Genomic DNA, 24,184 nt, shown 5'->3' on the forward strand with positions numbered 1-24,184 from the left:
AACTTTAAAAATAAATAACATAAAGTCCTTAAAAAATAATAATGATAAATCATTTTTTAAAAAGGGGGGGAGGAGCGCCGGGTGGCTCAGTCGGTTAAGCGTCGGACTTTCAGCTCAGGTCATGATCTCATGGTTCCTGGGTTCGAGCCCCACATCAGGCCCTGTGCTGACAGCTCAGAGCCTGGAGCCTGCTTCGGATTCTGTGTCTCCCTCTCTCTCTGACCCTCCCCTGTTCACCCTGTCTCTCTCTCTCATAAATAAATGAAACATTAAAAAAAAGGGGGGGGGGGAGGAGAGGGACAGGCACCTGGCTGGCTCAGTCAATAGAGCATGCAACTTGATCTCAGGGTTGTGAGTTCAAGCCCCAGGTTGGGTATAGAGATTACTTTAAAAAAAAAAAAAGAAATCTTTTAAAAAGAAAGGAAGGGAGGGAGAGAGGAAGGGAGGAGGAAGAAAGAAAGAGAAAAAGAAGAGCAAATGAAGAACTGAGCAGAGTTAGAAAAACTAAAATGTCAATTGCAACAGAAAAAGGCTGCATATGTTAGGCAAGCCAAGTCTACTTGTGGAAGCCCTAAGTCTCAGACGAAATGGATAAGGCATGCAGTTAAAAGTAGGGAAACTGACTACCATCACACCAAAGACAACTTACAATTCCTAAAACAAATTAGAGATTTATTGTCTGAAGAAACCAAACAGAAGCGTCTCTAAACTGAGAGACAACAGGCAAAACAGGAAAAATAGGGACAGATCAAACTGCCTACTTAATTATGCCACCTTTATCTCCCTTACCCTGTCCACCTCTAAGAATAAAGTAACCAGGCTTCAAAAGACTTTTCTGTAAAGAAACTGAACAGGCTCAGAGAATAGACTTTCCGATACCAATATTAGGGGTCAGCACACAAAAATAGGCTTTTAATATAATCAAGGATAATCAAGCCATGATAAATTCCCATTTACTCAACAAGCCCAACCTATGCATACCAATGAGGTTTTGAATGTGGGTTATGGTGTGTGGGGGTGGGGGATGAGTGGGTGGGCGTGTTTGAAAAAAGATTTTTTTTTTTTGCTTTATTAGTGTTCTTTAACTATGTAACAAATTTACCCAAAACTTGGCAGATTAAACACACTCATTATCCCACACAGATTTTAAGGGTCAGGAATCCAAAAGTGGCTTAGCTAACTGATTCTGGCTCAAAGTCTCTCATGAGGTTATAATCAAACTGTCAGCCAGAGCTACAGTCAACTCAGGGTTCAACAGAGGATGGGGAATCCACTTCTAAGCTCACGTACATGGTTGCTGGCAAGTCTCAGTTCCTCAGAGGCTGTAGAGCAGAGGCCTCTTATCTCCCGCTCCGTAGGGTCCCTGAATATCAAGACATGGTGGCTAGCTCCCCCCACAATTAGTAATCAAAAAGAAAGAAAGAAAGAGAAGGTGTGTGTACAAACAAGTGAGAACATTCAATATGGAAACCACAGTCTATTACAACCTAATCTGTAGCATACCATCACTTCTACTGTATGCCATTCCTTATACAGATCAGTCTTAGTACAGTTGGAAAGAGACTACTCCTCCCCAGGAGGGGATCAATGGGAGCCATCTTGGAAGCTACCAAGGAATTGGCCCCCCACCAGGAATTCCTGCCTCCTGTTTTTTACATCCATGTGTAGAGGCCAGGCTTGGTCTGTATGACCAACAGTATATGACAAAAATGATAGCATGTCACTTTCTAAGATTAGGTTATAGAAAAAGACTACAGTTTCCATCTAGAGAAAACGATTCCCTCTCTCAAATCACATGTAGCAAAGAGCTACCATGTGTTGGTCCATGAGATGAAGAAACTAACGTCCTCAGTTCAAAAGTTTCTAAGAGGGGCACCTGGATGGCTCAGTTGGTTGAGCATCTGATTCTTGGTTTCAGCTCAGGTCATGATCTGACAGTTCATGTGTTTGAACCCTGGGTCAGACTCCACACTGGCTCCTCACTGACAGCATGGGACCTGCTTGATATTCTCTCTCTCTCTCTCTCCCTCTCTCTCTCTCTCTCTGAACCTCCCACCCCCGACTCATGCTCGCTCACTATCTCTCTCCCACTCTCAAAATAAACTTTTTTATTTTTAAGAAAACTTTAAGAAACTTTAAGAAAAAAAAAGGTTTAAGAAACTGAGGACAGACAATAATGAGTCATCTGGGAATCAAATCCTCCAGCCATAGTTGAGCCCCAAAATGAATGCCACCATGACCAAGGGACTGACTACAACTTGATCAGAGACCCTAAGCCAGAATCACTCTGCTATGCCATACTCTCAAATTCCTGACCCTCAGAAGCAATGATAGATACTAGATGTTTGTTACTTTAAGCAGCCAAGCCAGAATCACTCTGCTATGCCATACTCTCAAATTCCTGACCCTCAGAAGCAATGATAGACACTAGATGTTTGTTACTTTAAGCAGCCAAGTTTGGGGGTAACATGTTACACAGCAATAGATAACTATTAAAGCTTCTTTAAAAATTATAAAAGCAACTCAAAATTGTTATAAAAAAATCTTTACTTATACAGAATGTTGAAATAAAAGTACCTGCCCTAGCCGGTCTACCCTCCCACAACTGTTAGAGCTTAGAACATATCTTTTTGTATTTTTTCTTCTTCCTATACAGATAAATGGAATGAGGTTTTTAATGTCTTACCGTTAAATATGAACAGAGGGCCAAAAATCACCTAATACTGGAAGAAAGTCTCCATTGTGAAGGAGAAAGACCACAGTAAACAATAAGAGTAATCCACAGAGAACAGAGATAAAGCAGGAAACAGAAGAGAAACCTTCAAAAAACAAACAAAACCATCTCTAATTAATATGTTTAGAGAGGACAAAAAAACTACATCCATAACACAACAACAAAATGTTACCTGATAATAATTTACTAACAGCAAAAACAACAACAAAAATACTAAAAGCTTCCACAGAGAAAAAGACTAGTGATCTACAAAGGAAGGAGATGCATTTGATGTACAGAAGACAATGGCACATGCCTTCAAACTTTGCAAAGAAAACTCTATTAACCAATCAATAACATGTGAAGGAAATTTAAAGACTGTCACACATATACAAGGATTAAAATTACGTGTGATCATGCACTCTTTCTCTTAGGAAGCTACTTAGGCTATGTTATACACACACAGACACACACAAACACACACACAAAGAAAACCAATTAAGCATATATAAGGCTTATAAACAAATAGCCATATAAACAGAAGAAAAGTCAGAGGGAAGTTCAAGGAAAACCACTGTTTTAAAGGGTGGGGGCATGCATGCCTGGATGGCTCAGTCAGTGGAGCTTCTGATTCTTGGTTTCAGCTCAGGTCATAATCTCATGGTTCCTGAGGTCAAGCCCCACATCAGGCTCTGGCATGACAGTGTGGAGCTTACTTGGGATTCTCTCCCCTGTTTGCTCTCGCTCTCTCCCTCTCTCTGAAAATAAATAAATAAACTTTAAGAAAAAAGTCTAACACCACAACCTGTTCACTTTGAGCACAAAGATGGAGAACTCTAGAAAGGAGGTCACCAGAGAAAAAGATGTTGACAGACTTACTGATTTTTGAGAAATGAGGAGGGGGAGGGGGAAGGAAGAGGTTAATAGGCACATAACAGATTTAACAATGGTTTGAAAATTTCAGTAAGTGTATAGAAAATGGTGCAAACAAATACAGGATACACTGAGTAACTGGAAGAAAATCAAAAGTTTTTTAAGTATCATAGTTCACAATTTTATTCACAATGATTAACATAATTTAACAATATGGTGAGGATGAAGAAGAAATGGTAGTTGGTAAAAGAGAGCTAAATCCTTAGCTATCACACTAGGGAGTCAATACATAATATCTAAAACTGACAAACCCAAGTTGCTCCTGGCTGACTCAGTCAGTAGATAGAGCATGTGAATCTTGATCAAGCCCTATGGTGGAGGTAGAGCTTAAAAATAAATAATATAAAAAAATTTTACAGGAGATAAATAAACAAAAGTTAACAAACCTAAGAAATACCTAGTAATACAGACCTCAAATACTCCCTTAGATTGGAACTGCTAGACAGATGATATGCATGAGAAATTAACCTTCAATTCACCTACTCTCACAGTAAACATTCAGGAATGGACAGCAGTTTTTAACAGTTACTAGAACCTGGTCAGCAAGGAGATAAGGACCCAGAGACTCTTCAACAATTAAACACCAAGAGATTATAAAAATTCCTGGCAAACCATGGCAGGAAAAAAAGCAAAGTTCTCAGAAAGCCAGAGGAAATACTTTCCACTATTATTCATGAACATGATTAGGTTATCTCCTCCCACAGGGACTTGAGGATCAAGTGTGCCCCTCCACACAGAGTGCTGTGTCTTCTGTTCAGGAAACCATCCTAATGTAATCATATTCTTATATCTTTTCCCTACATTAAAGGAACATTTATTCTTTGCCTCTCCAATCAACCAGCCTTATAAAAATCACATGTAACAATATTAGTGTATTAGTTAGAAACAACTGGATACCAGGAAAATACACCTAAGAATTAGAAATGGTTTCTTGGAAAAAAAGCAGTTTTGGCATAGGGTAAAAGCAAGGGGAGAAGTGGAAGATTCTTCCAGTGCTTTGATGAAACTTCAGATGCAAGGCCTTTTGGCCAAGCAACTGTAATTTCGTCTTGTTGGAACATTCATTTATCCTTGGGGGTTCCAGCTTCCTATAAGTTTGCTGTGGCCAAACCAAGAAAGAAGACATATTTAGATTGCTACAGAAATTATGATTCCAGAAAAGATTTTGAGGAGATGATGAAGGTTGGTATCTACCTATCAAAGTGCAAAGTGAACTTCTCTGCATTGGTTCCAAGGACATTTGTCCCTGACCTGTATTCCTGAACTATGAAACATGAATACTGGGCTATGAAATAGTTTCTCTTGATAAATAAAATAAGGGGCACCTGAGTGGCTTAGTCGGTTAAGCGTCCGACTTTCGCTTAGGTCATGATCTCGCGGTTCGTGGGTTCAAGCCCCGTACCGGGCTCTGTGCTGACTGCCGGCTCAGAGCCTGGAGCCTGTTTCAGTCTGTGACTCCCTCTCTCTCTGACCCTCCCCTGCTCACTCTCTCTCTCTCCTAGAAATAAAAAAAACATAAAAAAAAATTAAAAAAAAAAAAGATAAAATAAACAACTAACAATACTGTGGGGAAAAAAACAAACAAGGAAAAGTAAAATTAAGAAAACAATTCTATTTACAATAACATCAAAAATAATGAAATACTTAGGATTAATTTTAACCCAGAAAATATAAGACTTACACACTGAAAACTACTAAACTCTGTTGAAGCAATTTAAAGAAGAGCTAAATAAATGGAAGGACATCCTCTGTTCATGAACTGAAAGACTTAGTATTGTTAAAGTGTCAATACTTCCAAAACTAATCTACAGATTCAGTAAAATACCACACAAACTGCCAAGTGCCTTTTTTGCAGAAATGGACAAGCTGATTCTAAAATTCATATAGAATTTCAATATATTGTTATATCAATATATTGAATCAATATATATATATCAATATATTTCAATATATAAATTTCACATAGAAAAAGATGCTTAACATCTTTAGTCATTAGAAAAATGCAAATCAAAACTCCCAATGAAATATCACTTTACACCCACTAAGATGGCTATAATTTAAACAAAGGAAGGGTTGCTTGGCTGGTTCAGTCAGTGGAGCATGTGACTCTTAGTCTGCGGGTTATGAGTTCAAGCCCCACATTGGGTGTAGAGATTACTTAAAAAATAAAATCTTTAAAAATAATAAAATGAGGTGCCTGGGTGGCTCAGTTGATTGAGCATCTGACTCTTGATTTGGGCTCAGGTAATGACCCGACAGTCATGGGACTGAGTACCACATCCAGCTCTGTGCTAAGCATGGAGCCTGCTTAAGATTCTCTCTCTCTCTCTCTCTCTCTCTCTCTCAAAAACAAGGAAACTAAAAATATTAAGAAATTAATTAATAAGAGAAAAGAGCAAGTTTTGGCAAGAAAATTGAATCCTCATACATTACTGGTAGGAATATAAAAGGATACAATCAGTGTAGAAAAGTTAGGTAGTTCCTCAAAAAGTTAAACACAGAATTACCATATGATTCAGCAATCACACTCCAATGTATTCCTTAGATTAATGAAAATACATGTCCACACAAAAAATCATCCACAAATATTCACAGAAGCTTGATTCACAATAGCCAAAAAAGGAAACAACTTAAATGCTCATCAACCAATACAGTGTGTATTTATATACACAATGGATTATTATTTTGCCACAAAAAGGAATGAGTTACTATGAATGCTACAAATGTACTAATGCTACAAATTGGATGAACCTTGAAAAACATCATGCTAAGTGAAATAAAACAGACACAAAAGGCCACATACTATATGTTTCCACTTATACGAAATACAATGTCCAAAATAAGCAAATCCATAGAAACAGAAAGCAGAATGGTAGGTCCCAAGAGACCAGGGCATGGAGCAGAGGTGGGGAAAGGGCAGGCAGGGACAGAAAAATGATTGCTTTGGGGTACAGTTTTCTTTTTGGGGTGATGAAAATGTTCTGGAATTAGATAGCGGTGATGATTGTACAACCCTACAAATATACTGGCAGTCATTGAATTATACACTTTAAATCTGTTAAAATTATAAATTTTAAGTCAGCTTTACCTCAATTAAAAAAAAAAAGTGGTTGCCCTTGGGCACAGAACTTGCTTTCTCATTATAAATCCCTTTTTTACTACCTAATGTTTTCCTTGTACCAAATGGTGTCAAACAGCCAGAAAAATAAACACAAACTGATTTCTCAGCTAAATTAAAAACATCAAAAGCTACTATTAAGGGAAAAATAATATAGAATGATCGCCTCTGAATTATGCCCTGCATATTCTTCTTGTCCTCTCTAATCCTATTTCTTCTCCCATTTATGTTATGGTACCATGATAGATGTAGTTCACTGATAGCAATTTAAAAATCTGGGAATTAAATCATTAGGTAAATCATATATACTTCTTCCTTGCACAGAATAAAAAATATATTTCAGGGGCACCCAGGTTGCCCAATCAGTTAAGTGTGTGACTTCGGCTCAGGTCATGATCTCACAGTCCCTGAGTTTAAGCCCTGCATCGGGCTCTCTGCTGTCAACACAGAGCCCGCTTTGGATCCTCTGTCACCCTCCCTCTCTCTGCCCAGCATCCATGCACATGCATACAGTTTCTCTCTCCTCTCTCAAAAATAAACTTTAATTAATTAATTAATTTCAAGTGAAACTAGCAACAGGATTGAACAAATGTACCTAAAGTTTTCCCAGGGAAAATTGTGGCCAATTCATAAATAATGATAGTGTAACTTGCTATTAATGACTTTAAATTTCCCGAGTTTTCCTCCTGTTGAAGGTACTAGAGTCCAAGGTTTTCACGTTTCTCTTTTGATAATAAGTTTCACACAGTACATACGAAGAATTTAATACTTACTTATCAAGGAAATCTTTATCCACTACAGCAGTGATGTCAAGAAGAGGATTTCCCATTCCAAAGAGAATATTTTCACTAGAAAAAAAAAAAACACAAAACACAAAAATGCAAGCACAAGTTAGAAATACTTCTAAAAATAAGCTGATGTATAAAATGCACACAAATATAAAAATAAGTATCTTCACTTTACCTCAAAAATAAAAGTAACATACTAGTTTATTAAACCTTTGATTTGCCTTTTACATTTCAGACATTTTATTTTTTTAATGTTTTTATTTATTTTTGAGACAGAGAGACAGGGCATGAGAGGAGGAGAGGCAGAGAGAGAGGGAGACACAGAATCCGAAGCAGGCTCCAGGCTCTGAGCTGTCAGCAGAGCCTGACACAGGGCTCGAACCCACGAATGTGAGATCATGACCTGAGCTGAAGTCAGATGCTCAACTGACTAAGCCACCCAGGCACCCATTTCAGACATTTTAGAGGTAACACAAGCCATTTAGAAAAGATGATAACTTTTAAATTGGATGAAATAAAAGAAGAAACCAGATCATGTGATCCAACAGCTATGACTAAAGCTAATTAATTTGACTGCTTTTTTAAAAAAGGTTTATCATAACGAAAGTTCTTTACTCAACAAACGTGACAGATAATTAACTTTTTCTTGCTCGTAAGATACCCAACTACCAAAAGCGATTAGGAAGGTTGCAGCAGGTCCTCCAGGAATTCAGCCAAAAGCTGTACCCTCAACAAACTGAATGTGGTGAGACTTGCACAATGAATATCATAGATGGTGAAATTTTCAATTACATTTAACAGACTTTGAAGAAGTCTATGTTCCACAATGACCCCAGTACAACTCAAAACTAAGAAAAAGCTACAACTCCACCACAAGAGATGCCTTAAACAGAAGCCCCACTGACAGCAAGAAATGGACCAGTGGCCATGGTTGGGTCAGCCTCAGTGGGAAGGATTCTTCTAGGTTTTTCAATGAAATTTGCTTCTGTGTAATTTCCCATTGGTCTCCAGTTTGCTGAAGATCTCTTCCAGTTGCCTCCAAACCAGTTTCTATCCTCACTATGAGGAGACTATCAGTAATATCCATAGGACTGGTACCCCAGAGTTTCTTTAAGAGAATGAAATGTATAACCTACACTTATAATCTATAATGATTTAGAAGACTAAATTACAGTATCATATTAAAACCACAGATCGGGCAACTATGGCTGAATATATATAATAAAGAGGTGTTTGTCCCTTTGTTCTTTTTTCTTCACCTTCTTTCTTTTATAAAATTTTTTTTTGTTTTTTCATTTTTGAGAGAGAGAGAGAACACGAGCAGGGGAGGGGCAAAGAGAGAGGGAGACACAGGATCCAAAGCAGGCTCCAGGCTCTGAGCTCTCAGCACAGAGCCCAATGCAAGGCTTAAACCAACAGAGGGCAAGATTATGACCTGAGACAAGGTGGAACATTTAACTGACCAAGCCACACAGGTGCTGCCCCTTTTTTTCTTTTTAAAAAAGCTGAATGAGGGAGAGTTAAAAGAAAATACATTTATCTATTCAGACTTAAGTTGCATTTATAATCAGAAAAAAAATCTAATATAAAGGAAAATATCTTACTTCAGTACTTGGAAGATAAAGGATCAACAGGCAGATACATTAAAACTTGACCATCATTTTATTAGAAACTTCTCTGCCTGACTTGGGATAAATCTGACATCACAGAGGACAGAATGGAAAAAAATAAAGAAACTGGGTCACTGATGAGGTTGTTGGACCTATTAAGCTTCACTTGAAACCTATACCCTCTTTGGACTTTTTAATTACATGTAAGTTAATAATTTTGCTCATCCTAATTTCAGACTCATTTTGTTACTAATTGTCATATTTCATTTTGTGAATTTGTTTTATAATTCATTTCTAGTATAAAGCTGTAATAGAGACAAGATTGCTAGTATTTGCATTATGAATCCATGTTCCATTAATTTAAGTTCCTCTGAGGCTAAAGTCTTAACTTATTAATTCTCAGGCAGATTTCTTGGATTTCTTTCCCTTCCCTTTGTAGAAAGGTTATATGAATTTTACTTTTACTGTCATAGAAACATGAAGCTTGAAAAATATGTTCAACCAATATTCGAGATCTTCTTTGTATACCTCCGATAAATGGTAATAGTAGTTATATAAATCTAAATAAACTCCTCATATTCACATATATAGGCTGCCTTTTGTCTTAATAATAAAGTTATTTCTAATTCTTGAACCATACACCTAAACTACTTCCCCAAGAATAACTCAATAAATATACTAGAAGATGTCAATCAAAATTTTAACATAAATCTCAAAAACATGATAAATTAATACGGTGTTGAAGCTTCTGGGTTGGTGAACACAGCTGTTGGGAGGGTGGCACCGCCCGAAGAATGCACAGAAGTTGGATGCCCCCACTCACATACCTTTCTGTGATACTGTGATTTAGAATAAGAAATGCTTATTTGGCCTTCTTCTGGGGCCCTGGCAAAGAGCTCCTAAAAACCTTGGCATTTCCAAAGAGTGAGATAAAGGTGTCTTTTGTTATATTAATGAGGTTACTTTTGGAAAACTCCTAGGTAACCTAAGGATGGGAGTGGTTCCAAGGGGAATCTCAGGTGACTAGAGGATTAGAATGTTCAGTCCCACCCTCATCTCCAGGGAGGGGAAAGGGCTGAAGACTTAGTTCAATCACCAATGGCCAGTGATGTAATCAACTATGCCTATGTAATGAAGCCTCCATATAAATCCAAAAGGACGAGTTTCAGAGAGCTTCAAGGCTGGTGAACATATCTGGCGATTTGGGGAAAGAGGTTCACCCACAGAGCATGGAAGTTCCTGTCCTTTCTCACATACCTTGGCTTATGCATCTCTTCCTTCTGGCTGTTCTTCAGTTATATCCTTTCATAATGTTGGAATAAATTTCTAAGCCTAAGATGGAGCCATCTCCAACCCAGGGTGCCTCATCAACAACCTAAACTTTTGTGTTCCTGTAAATGGTCAGATTGACCAGAAATGTGGTATAGCCAGTCAGCTACTCCCTTAACACCAGCCAACTCTATACACATTTGCTTGTTCCTTGACCTTTCTAAATAAGGTCAGATATGTAACCCTAGCCAGCTATTTTCAAAAGCAAATACTTTAAACTACTCTCCATCATTGTATAATATGACTTCATTCCAATATGACAAATTGAAACTCTGCTAAAAAGACTAATTCTTTAAAACGGCTAGTTTCTAAAAAGAAACACACACAAACTAGTGTCCAGGCCAGTACATACTATGACATGCATTACCCTTTCTAAATGATGAAGAAACTATATAAATATGCAGGAATTTTTTAAATCTTGTTCTATTAGATGTAAACAAGTTGGCTGGTATGTGGCCAAAAACTATGACTGACCCCTACTGGGACTACTATTTTGTTCCCAGTGTCACCAATGTCTTTTTCCTGGAATGGATGCTAAGAAGAAAGAGAATGAACAAATTTTTTTGGTAATTTTAAAATTTCTCATAGTTCAGACTCCCAGCCAACATAAACCTACCCTATGATTATTATTTTGTTCAACAGTTATCAAATTTTATGCATTAACATAGATATCAGAGTAAAATTTCCAAAGAAAAATTTATCTAAGTTATTGATAAATTAATGTCGATTAGCCCTCTGGCCAGCAAAAACGTTTAATTATACTATGGTCCCAGAATAAATACTAATAAAGAGTGTCCTTAACTGTTATACCAAACATCCTCTCTTTACCAGAAACCTCAGCTTTGTATGATTTCTCTTTCTACCAACAAGCACTATCTTAACAGTAACTGCATTTTCTCAGTTTTATCAAACAGTTCTTATACTAGGAACCTCCACATCCCACTGGCACTGCTTTTAACTAGGCTCTCTACAGACCTTTACTAAATTCCTATATTATGATTTTTTTTTTAGCCACCATTAAGTCCTATACAATATCACCAGAATTACATTATTTAAACAAATCTATTATATTTTTCTATTAAAAGTCAGCCTACCTTCAAATTTTATATAGGATAAAATCTAAAAGACAGCCTACCATATTTGAATCTAGCTGGAACCTACCATATCTCATCAAATCTGAGATGCCATGAATTATATGTTCAAATTTCTCATGGTGATTGGCAAGATACAATCAGTTATAAAATACATGGTAATTTCACAGATGTTAAAATGGGAAGAAACATGCAAATTAAAATCACTGAAATGGGGTACTTGGGTGGCTCAGTTGATTGGGCATCTGACTTTTGGCTTTGGCTCAGGTGGTGATCCCAGGGTCATGGAATCAAGCACATCGGCTCAGTATGGAGCCTGCTTAGGATGCTCTCTCTCCCTCTCCCTCTGCACCTCCCCTGCTCTAAGAAAAAAATAAATTAGGGACATCTGGGTGGCTCAGTCAGTTAAGCATCTGACTTTGGCTCAGGTCATGATCTTATGGCTTGTGGGTTCGAGCCCCGCGTCAGGCTCCGTGCTGACAGCTCAGAGCCTGGTGTCTGCTTCAGATTCTGTGCCTCATCTCTCTCTGCCTCTCCCCTGCTCACATTCTGTCTCTCTCTCTCAAAAATAAACATTAAAAAAAGTATTTAATAAATAAAAATTAAATTTCTAAAAAAGCACTGAAATACAGTGCCTCTTTAACTTTATCGCTTACCATTCTAATGCGTACAATCAATTTGTTGATTATAACACTTAACTGTTCCCCAAGAAAGACTGACTACAAAGTCCTTCCCCTCCTTCTTTTGCCTAGCAAATCCCCATTCATCTTTTTTAAATTTCTCATATGCCATCTCTTCTAAAAATCTTCTCTGCCCAACTCCTACCAAAAGGTTCTCATGTAAAGCTGTACAAGTTATCCCCTATACAACTCCAGAGAGTGATGTTTACATAATGGATGATAGCTTCTGGAGTTCTGTACTGCTGCCCTTCCTCCCAAAGTTTTATTCATTCTCTCCCCCTAGGTTCTGTAAATTCTTTGATAACCTTTTTAATTGATTTTAGGAGTTACTTATTTTATCTTAATTAACTGTTCTCAATCAGCTAGACATAAAAGGTAAAATAAATTTTTAAATCTTAATTTTATTTGTCTTCTCCATGGCTAACATATGAGAATCACAAGGGCTTTGAGCAATTTTTCAATTCTACATTTTGACCTTTTCTATAAACAGACTGCTGCTTTTCTCAGGCTCCCAAAGATCAATACTGAGTCTGGAGTAAAATTAGATTTTAAAGATGAAATGACAGATCATGAATTCAAAATAGGTTGTAATAAGTTAAAAAAGGAATGCTGTGTTCCCTAGAGCAATCACTAAATTATAATACAATAAAATCCAATAGAGGTTATAAAATGAAAGACTACAATATACTCAACTTAGGGGAAAAAAGGCAGGAAACACAAAACAACATAAAGGATAAATGGAAAACAAAAGGATGGTATACTAAAACCCAACCTAATTATATTAAATGTCAATGGATTAAATACTCCAATTAAAAGGAAAAGATTATCACACTGGATCAAAAAATAAATTAAATGTTATTTATTAGAAATACACTTTAAATATAAAGGCATAGAGAGTTTGAAAATAAAAGACTAAATAGACACACTATGCAAACACTAATTATAAGAAAACTTCAGTGGCTATATTAATATCAGGCAAGGTAGATTTTATTTTTTATTAAAGTAAACATGCAATGTTACATTAGTTTCAGGTGTACAACATAGTGATTTGACAACTCTGTACATTATGCTCACAAGTTTAGCTACCATCTGTCTCCATACAATGCTACTACGATACCATTAACTATATTCCCTAAACTGTATAGGCAAGGTAGACTTTAAAACAATGAGTATTACTATATAAGAAGGATTTTATATAAATAAGTCATTTCATCAAGGAAAGAAATGGCTTCAAATACTTAGGGGAAAAAAATTGACAGAAACAAATTAGACAAATGTACAATCTTAATACCCCTCTTTCAGTAACTGGTAAAACACACAAAAATAAGAAAGGAATCATACTATTTATCCTAGAAACATGAGAACTTAGTTGACACAGAAACCTGTACACAAATGTTCATAACAGCTTTATCTGTTATGATAAAGTTAGTAAAGTTAGTTTAAAAAAATGAGAAACAACCAAATGTCCTTCAACGAGTAGGTAAACTGTGGTACACCCATACAATGGACTAATGCTTAGTAATAAAAAGAGATGAACTATAATATAATTTGGATGGATCTCAAAGACATATGCTGAGTGCAAATAAAAGCCATATTTACATGTTACATACTTTATGATTCCATTTATATAACACTCTCAAATTGACAAAATTACATTGTTAAAGAATAGATTTGTAGTTGCCAAGGGCTAAGGTTGAGGGGAGGGGATGACCATAAATGGTTAACACAAAATGGAGGGGGTTTTTTTTTGGTGATACAACAGTTTAGTATCTTAACTGTGTTAATGGCTACACTAATCTGGACTTGATAAACTATCACGAATCTATACATCACCACCACCACCACACCAATAAAAAACAGTATGTGCAAAAACTGACAACATTCTAGTAATATCTGTAGTCAACTTAATAGCCCTATATCATTAGGGGAAGCTAGGTGAAGAGTGCACATGAACTCTCTGTACTATTTTTGCAGCTTCTTGGGAGTCTCAAAATATTTCAAAAGAAAGAAAAAGTATATTAAAAGTCTAAAATAACAGGGGTGCCTGGGTGGCTCAGTCAGTTAAACAGCCAACTCTTAATTTCAGCTCAGGTCATGATCTTATGGTTCGTGGGTTCAAGCTCCACATCGGGCTCTGCGCTGGCAGTCCTCTCTCTCTCTCTCTCTCTCTCTCTCTCTGCCCCTCCTTCACTCACATTCTCTCTCAAAGTAAATAAACATTCTTTAAAAGTTTAAAATAACAAAAAAGTTTAAAATGCCCTCATCATGACATCAAGAGGAATGGCAGATTAAGAGCCTCCAAAAATTGTCTCCTCCATAAAAGCAACAGGAACACTAGCAAAAAAAAAATGTCAAAATCAACTTTTCCAGAATCTTAAATATTAACCAAAGGCTTACAATAATCTGGGGGGCATCTTTCAGAAAAGGCCAAATCTCATTTAAAACAGCAAATTCTGTGCCATTTTAACTTGCTCTATTCCCATCCCCCTCTTTCCAGCGCCATGGTAGCTTTAAATAGCAAAAGCCCACACACACAGTGAAAACTAGGAGCCTAGCAGCTACTAGAGGGGTCAGTACAGGGCTGGAGCTCTTTCAAAGCCCTATCTTCAGAGAACTGCTATTACTTAAGCTTCCTGGCAGTTCCCTGAAAAACCCCACTCCTGAGCCTTATTATTTGACCTGACTCAGAGCTTGCCCCGCTCTAACAGCCTTTTCCCCAGGAGCATTTGTCAAAAACAATCAGCAGCAATTGTTTAACGTCCTAGCTGTCTGAAGCAGCTGGCATAAACAAGAAGCTAACCAAAAAACTTAAAAGGAAAAGTGGAGGCATGAGATATCCACAAAGGGTTCTGAAAAGTTCTGAATATTCCTGAGGACCTAGAAGGCCATATACATGTGCCCAGAGCTGTGGCATGCTCAAGACCTGAAAAGGTCCCAAGCACTCACCTTTCAACCATGAGCCTCTGCACAAGCAGGAAATAAAGGTTATGGCAGAGTTGTAAGCCTACCTGAATATTAAAAGGTATGCCTCAACAAGCACACAGAGCCTCTCATCAGACTGAGAGACAATAACAAGTATTGGCAACAAATGGAAAAAGTGGAATCCTTGTGCATTGTTGGACATGTAAAATGAGCAGCTAGCTTGAAAAAAAGCTGGACAGTTTCTTGAAAAAGTAAACATAAACTTAGCATATGACCCTGCAATTCCACTTCTAAGTATGAGAAATAAAGACACACAACAATACAAAAACTTATACATGAATGGCAATATTCATAACACTTAAGTGGAAATACAAATATCCATCAAAAGATGGATAAAATGTAGGGTATAGATACTATAGATTATTCAGCCATAAGAAGGAATGAAACACTGATATATGGAACAACATAAATGAACTTTGAAAACATTATACTGGGGGTACCTAGGTGGCTCAGTCGGTTAGGTGTCTGACTTCGGCTCAGGGCATGATCTCATGGTTCGTGGTTTCGAGCCCCGCGTTGGGCTCTGTGCTGACAGCTAGCTCAGAGTCTGGAGACTGTTTCAGATTCTGTATCTCCTTCTCTCTCTGACCCTCCCCTGCTCATGCTCTCTCTCTTTCTCTCTCTCTCTCAGAAATAAATAAAACATTTAAAAAAAGAAAGAAAGAAAATATTATACTCAATGAAAGAAGCCACACACTAACGGTCAAATATTATGATTCCACTTATGAAATGTCCAGAATATGGCAAACCACAAAGACAAAGTAGATTAGTGAATAGCCAGAGGATGGACAGAAGAAATGGAGAGTGATTGCTAACAGGTATGAGGCTTAGTTTTGGGGTGATGAAAATGTTCTGGAATTAGATAGTGGTAATAATGATCATACAACCTTGTAAATATATTAAAAACTACTAAGCTCTACAGTTTAAAATGGTAGATTTTAAGGTATGCAAATTATATCTCAATTAAATAACAGCTAATAACAATTAAGTAAACAAAAGAATTAAACTTGACCTAACTGGTATTTATAGAAAACTATACCTAGTAACTACAATATTCATTTATTTAATGAAAAATGTGAACAACATCTACAATGAAAACCTTAAAATTCTACTGACTGAAATTAAAGACTTCGAAAACACATGTAACATTCAGCAAAATAGACTATAAGCTAGGCCATGAAACTAACTTCTAAATGACCTGTGGATTCAAGAAATCACAATAAAAATTAGAAAATAATTTGAATTGAACACACATATCAAAATTTGTATGATGTAGTTAAAGAAGTACTTGGAGAAATTTCATATACGAAATACATATATTAGAAAACAGGAAAGGTTTAAAATCAATGATCTAAACTTCTGACTCAAAACAAAAACAAAACAAACAGCAACAACAAAAACCTAGCAAAAGAGCAAATTAACTCCAAAAGAGTAGACGTAAGGAAAAGATGAAAAGTGAAATAGAAAGCAAAATAGAAGTTTAAATTTAACAAAACCAAAATCTGGGTCTTTGAAAAGATTAATATGATTGGTAAACCCTTACAAGACTAATCCCCTCTACAGGCCATAATAGAATATTAGGGAAATATTATTAGCAACTGTGTAATAACTCAACAAATTAAATTTTCTTAACAATGCAACTTTCCAAAACTGACACAGGAAAAAAAAAAATCGAAAATCTGAATAATTACATATCAGATAAAGAAACTGAAATTTGTAATTTAAAGTTTTCTACCCTTTTACTCAAAAAATATTCCAGGCCCAGATAGCTTCATTACGGAATTCAATAAAAAACAAAATTACAATAATTAAGGCAGGGCACCAGCATAACAATAGACAAATAGGTCAATGGATCAGAATGGTGAGTCCTGGGGAAAACGTACACCAATTTAATCAACTGATTGAAGACCTTTTTGAGAAACTCTTACCCTATAGAAATAATTTAGTTTTTGATGGATCATAAATAAACCTAAATGTGAAAGCCAAAACTACAAAGCTTCTAGAAGAAAACATAACAGAATAGTTTCACAATTTTGTGACAGGAATAAGGAAAGATTTCTAAGAACACAATAAGTAATAGCTAGCAAATAAATCAAATCAATTAATTTGACTTCATCAAAATTTAAAACTTCTTCTCCCAAAAGATGAAAAGGAATGGCTCAAAATGGGGAGAAAACATCTTCTACATATCAAAGTGTGTTTAAGAGTGTATATGTATATGGGGCACCTGGGTGGCTTAGTCGGTTAAGCGTCCGACTTTCACTTAGGTCATGATCTCGCGGTTCGTGGGTTCGAGCCCCACGTCGGGCTCTGTGCCGACTGCCAGCTCAGAGCCTGGAGCCTGTTTCAGTCTGTGACTCCCTCTCTCTCTGACCCTCCCCTGCTCACGCTATCTCTCTCTCTGTCCCTCCTAGAAATAAAAAAAAAAAAATTAAAAAAAAAAAGAGTGTATATGTATAAAATCTGACAAATAACTTGTATCCAGAATATAAAAACAACTACAAGTCAGCAACAAAAAGACAACGGAGTCAAAATATAGGTTAAAGACTTGAAATGACAGTTCAAAAGAAAAGATATGCAAATAGTGTATAATCACAACATTATAAGCCAGCAAGGAACTGCAAACTAAAACATTGTACAATGAAATATTATTACGCACCCACCAGAATGACTAAAATTTTAAAATGCCAAACATTGTTAAGAATATAGAATAACTATGTGGGGATGAGCACTGGGTGTTATGTGGAAACTAATTTGACAATAAACTATTAAAAAAAAAAAGAATATAGAATAACTGGAAGTCTTATAACACCACTGGTGGGAATGTCAAATGTGTTCAGTTTTCCATTTTAAAAAAAGTTTGGTGGTTTCTGAAGTTAAATAGACATCTATCCTAGAACGCAGCAATTACATACCTAAGCATTTACACAAGTCCAGACAAAGGCTTAAACAAAAATATCCACAGCAACTTTATTTATAGTAAGCAAAACTTACTATAAAACTAGCAACAACCCAAAGTCCATCAAGAGGGTATCTGTTATTAGTTATGTATAATGGAATATTACTCAGCAGTGAAAAGGAACAAACTGATATATACATCAGAATGAATGAATCTCAAAATTATTATTTAACAAAAGTAATCAGATAAAAGTAAAGAGATACAAATACTACACACTATAATTCCACTTATATGAAGTTCTTCAACAGGCAAATCAGTAGCTACTGATAGAAAATGGTTGCCTGGATGCAACTGGAAATAGGATTGATTGAAAAACGGTAAGGAAGATGAACATGTTTTATATATTGACCTGAGTTATATTTATACATATACATATATACGTATATATATTTCTATTCAAAATTCATATGATTTTTATTTTACTGTATGTAAATTTTTTGTTGGCATTTTTTTCACTGGCTGCCAAGTGAACAGACTAGGGAAATATATGTGTCCCTTAAGCTTTGTAAGGCCAATCCTTGCATTTGTATTTTGAATATACCTCCTTAAATACTCAAGAAAATGATCTCTGATACAGTAACTTATTTAATAAAGCTCTTACTTTTTGACAAAAAAATAAAAAATATAGTTTATAGTGTTCTCTACTAATGATACACTTATTTAATAAATCTTTTTGACAAAAAAGAAAAACAGAAAAAGAAAATTATCTCTTCCCTCTGTCTAGCATCATCTGGGGGTTTTTTTGTTTGTTTGTTTTTGTTTTTTGGGGGGGGTTTGCTTCTTATGCTATCATTCTTTTCAGCAAACAAATATGTTGAAATTTCAGCCCTTTCCCTCCAAAAAACCCACACATATGTCTTCAACTACCATTAAGTCCCTGCCCCCGTTACAGTAAAAACATTTCTATAATATTGTCTTTGTTCTATTAAATAGTAAATTCCCTTAATCGAGATTAAATTGTTCATCTTATTTATATTTTTAGTAACCTCTACACCCAACATGAGTCTTGAGCTCAAAACCCCAAGATCAAAAGTGGCATGCTCTTCTAAGTAAGCCAGCCAGGCAGCCCAAAATTATTCATTTTAAATTCAATTTTCAGAAGCACATATATGACAAGGCTAACACTTACAGAGTTATTTAAAGCTTAAGCATTTTTATATGTTATTGTCTTTATTTTTTTATGTTATTGTCTTTAAATCTTCACAATAATCCTATAGGATAGGTATTGCCATTACTCTGTTCAACAGAAACAAGAGGTTCAAAAGTTAGACAACAAATAAATCCTTCCCAACTTCAAATCATATGCTTTCATGTTTAAAATACTAGATTTAGATATCCAGAACTCTCAGTACAATAAAAATACTTGACATCCAATGTTTTTATCCAAAATAAAAAAACATCCAAATATAGCCCCCAAAAAGGATAATATTCCATTACTGTATGGGCCTATTTCAAATAACATTTCAATGACCAAAATCTACTACAACAAAATTACTACAGTGTATAAGTAGATAACTTATCACCCAAACAGGACACCTTTGAAAATAAAGGAAAAGCTATTAATAATTATGCCAGGATAACTAGCATGATCCAGGACTGTCCTGGGCAAACTGGGACATATGGTCACCCTATTTATAAGCTAGCTTTGTTTTCTGAAAATAAAACCCATACTTATGTTTTATTATAGCATTTTTAAAATAATTTAAAACTGAGTAGGTATGAAGAGTTAAAGACATGTTAAAGAATGTTAACAATGTTACAGGAAAGGGTTAATATTCAAACAGTCTAGGCAATCATTATGGTTCCCTTTTATCTTTGACATTTCTTAATGTAGCAATACTGTGGCTGAAAAGATTTGTAGTTAGAAAACCTTGTATGCTTTTTCAAACAAAGATGACCTATTTACAAATATGAGCATTAACAACTGACAACACTGCACAGTTCTCTAAGAGAAGGATTTCTGTTTTAGTTCTTCAGAATATTTCATAAATGAGACAATTTCATTTTATTTTAAAAGCTCACTTGTCTCAATAAGAAGTCCTATAGCATTAAAAAAAGTTTATGTAAATCTGAAATTTATAATTCTTATAAAAGACACAAGTCCTGCAATGAGTTTGAAAATTCTATTTAAAGGCTCCAAAGAAACTAACTCAACAAAGTAAGGCAGTTTCAATCTTAGCCAGATTTTAGTCTCCAAATGAATGTTCGCCATCTGAGTGGCTTGGCAGATTCTACTGGACGCATCTCAAAAGACTTGAGTGTTAGGAGAAAAATACCATAGGACCCAACCCACAGCCCACATAAATTTTCCAATGTAGGCCTAACCCACAAAAGTGCTTCCAGAATCATCATGTAGGGCACAGTCATGTCAGGTCCCAGAATAGACCAAATCTGACCTGTATAGGCAGGCCAAAGCATAGGGTTCCTCAGCTCTACAGCAATCAATCTCCCTGTCTCCCTCATTTTCCTAGTCTTCCTTGGCACAAAATCAAGCTCTAAGGAATGCCCAAAACCAGACTAGACACTGATGTTAGGAAAACAAGGCAATATTCATAGCAGTATTTTGAAACAGTATTGCTCAGTGAAAAGTACATAAAGTAGGAGTCGGAAAATCTAAGTTCGATCCTAAGCTCCACCACTTCCTAACTAGGACATATCCCTCATTTGGGACCTCAAAGTCCAGTACAGAGAAAAAGGAAAAGGTAAAATGCCCTCTAAGATTCTCATCTAGTCCTGACACTCTACATTTTCCTATGTCTCCAGAATTTAACTCAAGCATCAACATTCCTATCGGGCCAATTAAAAATAACAAAAGCATCAATTTATTAGATATGTTCTATCATTTCCCAAATAAAGCCCAGCTGGAATCTGATACATATAACAAAAGACAAACATTATTCTTCAAGGATAACTGGTGTTAGAGGCTATAAATATAGACTCTTCATCAGCAATGATGTAGTAGAGTAGAATACAAATATTAAGTCAAAGAAACAGTATCTCCACCAAGTTCATTCAAAGATCTTAAGTTTTTTTTTAAAAATGCTTTTAATTTGGGGTTCCTGGGTGGATCTGTCAGTTGAGTGTCCAACTCTTGATTTTGGCTCAGGTCATGATCTCACAGTTTATGGGATCAAGCCCCACATCGGGCTCCATGCTGATAGCATGGAGCCTGCTTGGGATTCTCTATCTCCCTCCCCCTCTCTGCGCCCAACCCTCACTCAGGCTTTCTCTCTCTCAAAATAAATAAATAAACTTTAAAAATGCTTTTATTGTTAGGGCCCCTGGGTGGCTCAGTCAGTTGAGTGTCCAACTTCAGCCCAGGTTGTGATCTCGCAGCTCATGAGTTCAAGCCCCTCATCAGGCTCTGTGCTGACAGTTCACAGCCTGGAACCTGCTGCAGACTCTGTGTCTCCCTCTCTCGCTGCCTCCTCTACTCGCACTCTGTCTCTCTCTCATAAATAAATAAATATTTTAAAAAGTTTTTTTAATTTAAATCATTCTTTATAGTTGAATGCTTTTTTAATTTAAAGCATTCCTCATAGTTGAATGCTACACTATAAAGGGCATTGAACCAGGTGTCTAGAGATCGGGATTCTATTTCAAGATGTGCAACTATTTGTGTGAGCTTAAACAAATCTCAACATCTCTCAGCTTTAGTTTCTCAAAATATATAATAAGCAAATTAAATAGGTTAGTTTGCTTTCTATTTAGTATTTTTAAAATTTAAACAATTTTTCTCAGATAACACTATTCTCTAGAAGATTCAAATTGCTTTAATGAGAGAACACTGCATTTATAAAATGCCCTAAAATTTAAAAGCACTTTCATACCTACCCAACAACACTGTGGGATACCTATTAGTATCAGCATCACTGAGTATTTCATTGAACCAATGTTCAGAGAAGAAAGGAAAATCATTTAACTCAAAAAAATGACTCCCAGAACCCAGGTATGCTGACCACTCATCCTCATTGGTTTTCAATCTTATATTCCGTCATTGCAAAGAGCTACATAACACTGCATTTAGCAATAATTAAGTGTGGTATAAAAAACATTGTACATAAACTCAGATTTAGATAATTTGTGACCTCAATCACTCTTCTCACCAGTAAAAGCCAGTCAATAATACCTATCTTTTGGGCTACTGTCAGACTAGGTACAAAATGGGAACAAGCCTAATATCATGATTGTGAAAACTAAAGCTGACAAAATTGCACTGAATGAAGTTCTCAGGTGGAAAGTGATTGGTGTCTGTAGGATGCTCATGTAAACTCATGTAAAACTGCCCCTACGTACATAGAGTTGCTTCAACTTCAGTAGTCTCCCTGCCTACTCCTAAGTTCTAGGTTATCAAGTTCCCTAAAGGACTAGAACAAAGCAAAAAGAGTTACTATAATTGTCTCTCACAATACTTGACAATTTTTGTTCATAGAAGCAGCTTCTTCAGGTAGTATATTGTTTCTATAGTAGTTTCTACAGTATACATTTTAAGTAGTATATTGTTTCTATAAAAGCGTCATGCAGTGCACTAGATCACGGACGTCTGATGTCAATTCCTAAGTGCCACTAAATGACTTTGTACAAGGCACTCAACTTCTCTTCGTCTGTTTCCTAAGGTGTAAATGTGGTATCTGGTTTCGATAACACCTAAAAAAAACTTTTTTTGAGTCATCACTATAGTTCACGACTATATAAAATGCAACTAACATCTGAAGAAACAAGCATAATTTTAACTATTAGCAGTTATCAATCCTTCCGTAAGTCAAGTAAGGCTGATGTCAACCTTTAATTCAGTCTTGTGAACACAACCATTCAACCTCTACATTAAAACATGCATCCTGTTGTCACTTGCCAACAGAAGCTTTAGATTTGTGTGTCTCCACTGAGAGTAGCCAGAAGACAATGGTGAATTAAAATTTAGTCCACATAAGAACTTTTCTATACTTAACATAGAAAGTATTTGACCCACACTCCTAAGTAGCAGCGAAGTGGGAATGGGGTGATGGGGGATTAACTTGTTTTGACAGCATAATGTTAATACATCTTAAAATACTGTTAGCATTAAAAGCTAGATTCTTGTGTACCAATATAACCTACAGTGAAACCTTTCCATGTGGGTCTCCAAGTTTTAGCACCTGAATTTCCTCTTCTGCATAATGAGGTAAGTACTCTTTGTCCATGTTGGTATAAAATTATACAATTAAAAAAACTGTATTCCAGTTCAGCACAGTTGCATCTTACCTTATCTTACCTGAAGTAGGTTCTCAAGTCATCTCTTAAATACTGTGTAGTTCAAACTCACTACTGAGAAACCTTTAAATCACCAGGGCTTAGTCTGCCGGAAGCTCAAAGACCAAAAGTTAATTTATTTTATTCTCTTCACATTTGTGTTAGGGCCTCCCTTTCTCTGGGACAACGAATGCCAAGGTCTACTTTAAAAGAGGCAGTTCAGAACACTGGGTAAATAAGGCAATTTATCTCATTTTAAAAGTAGTCACATTAACATAGTTAAACATTCAGTCAATGCTACCTACAGAAAGTGGAGTGGCCCATTAATCCGTCACCATTAACAAAAACAAAAACAAAAGAAACAAAACAAAAAAGAATAAGAAGAAAGAAAGGAAGAAAAGAAGAAAAGACAAACAGAAAGAAACCGTCACAACTTCGGAAGAGCGATTGGGGGTTAACCTTCTGTTCACCGCTCTCGATATAAACCTACTATCTCACAAAAGTCATTTCACTTGTGATTTTCAGAAAAAAGTAGGTAAACAGATGGTACCCGGGGGACCAGAGTACTAAGTCCAGTCATAAGCAAACATCTTAAGGACACAAATTTCACAACTTAGGGGCAATCTACCTGCATCAAAGAAGGGCCAAAATATACAGGTCCACCCATGGCCACCAGCGAAGTTGTCAGAACGCATGACTTGCAGGCATAGTTACACGCGGTGCACGTCACACTTCCTCAGGCGCTGGGTCAC

General features: G+C 36.2%; 1 protein-coding gene across 4 annotated transcripts in view; it reads right to left on the reverse strand.

Moving 5' to 3' along the window:
• Positions 1-24,184, reverse strand: part of ADK (adenosine kinase) — a 498,350-nt gene that overhangs the window by 450,380 nt on the left and 23,786 nt on the right. For 2 of the 4 annotated variants that reach the window (XM_077778630.1, XM_077778631.1), the window contains exon 2: positions 7,538-7,612. The exons of 1 other annotated variant lie outside the window; for it this stretch is intronic. In XM_077778630.1, coding sequence (XP_077634756.1) covers positions 7,538-7,612 — 75 coding nt within the window. Of the gene's footprint in view, positions 1-7,537; positions 7,613-24,060; positions 24,102-24,184 lie in introns of those variants that run through there. One more of the 4 variants, XM_077778633.1, reaches the window with a different exon arrangement.

The sequence above is a fragment of the Crocuta crocuta genome, unplaced genomic scaffold, assembly GCF_008692635.1.
Source record: "Crocuta crocuta isolate KB4526 unplaced genomic scaffold, BGI_CrCroc_1.0 scaffold167, whole genome shotgun sequence".
Classification (NCBI taxonomy): Eukaryota; Metazoa; Chordata; class Mammalia; order Carnivora; family Hyaenidae; genus Crocuta; species Crocuta crocuta.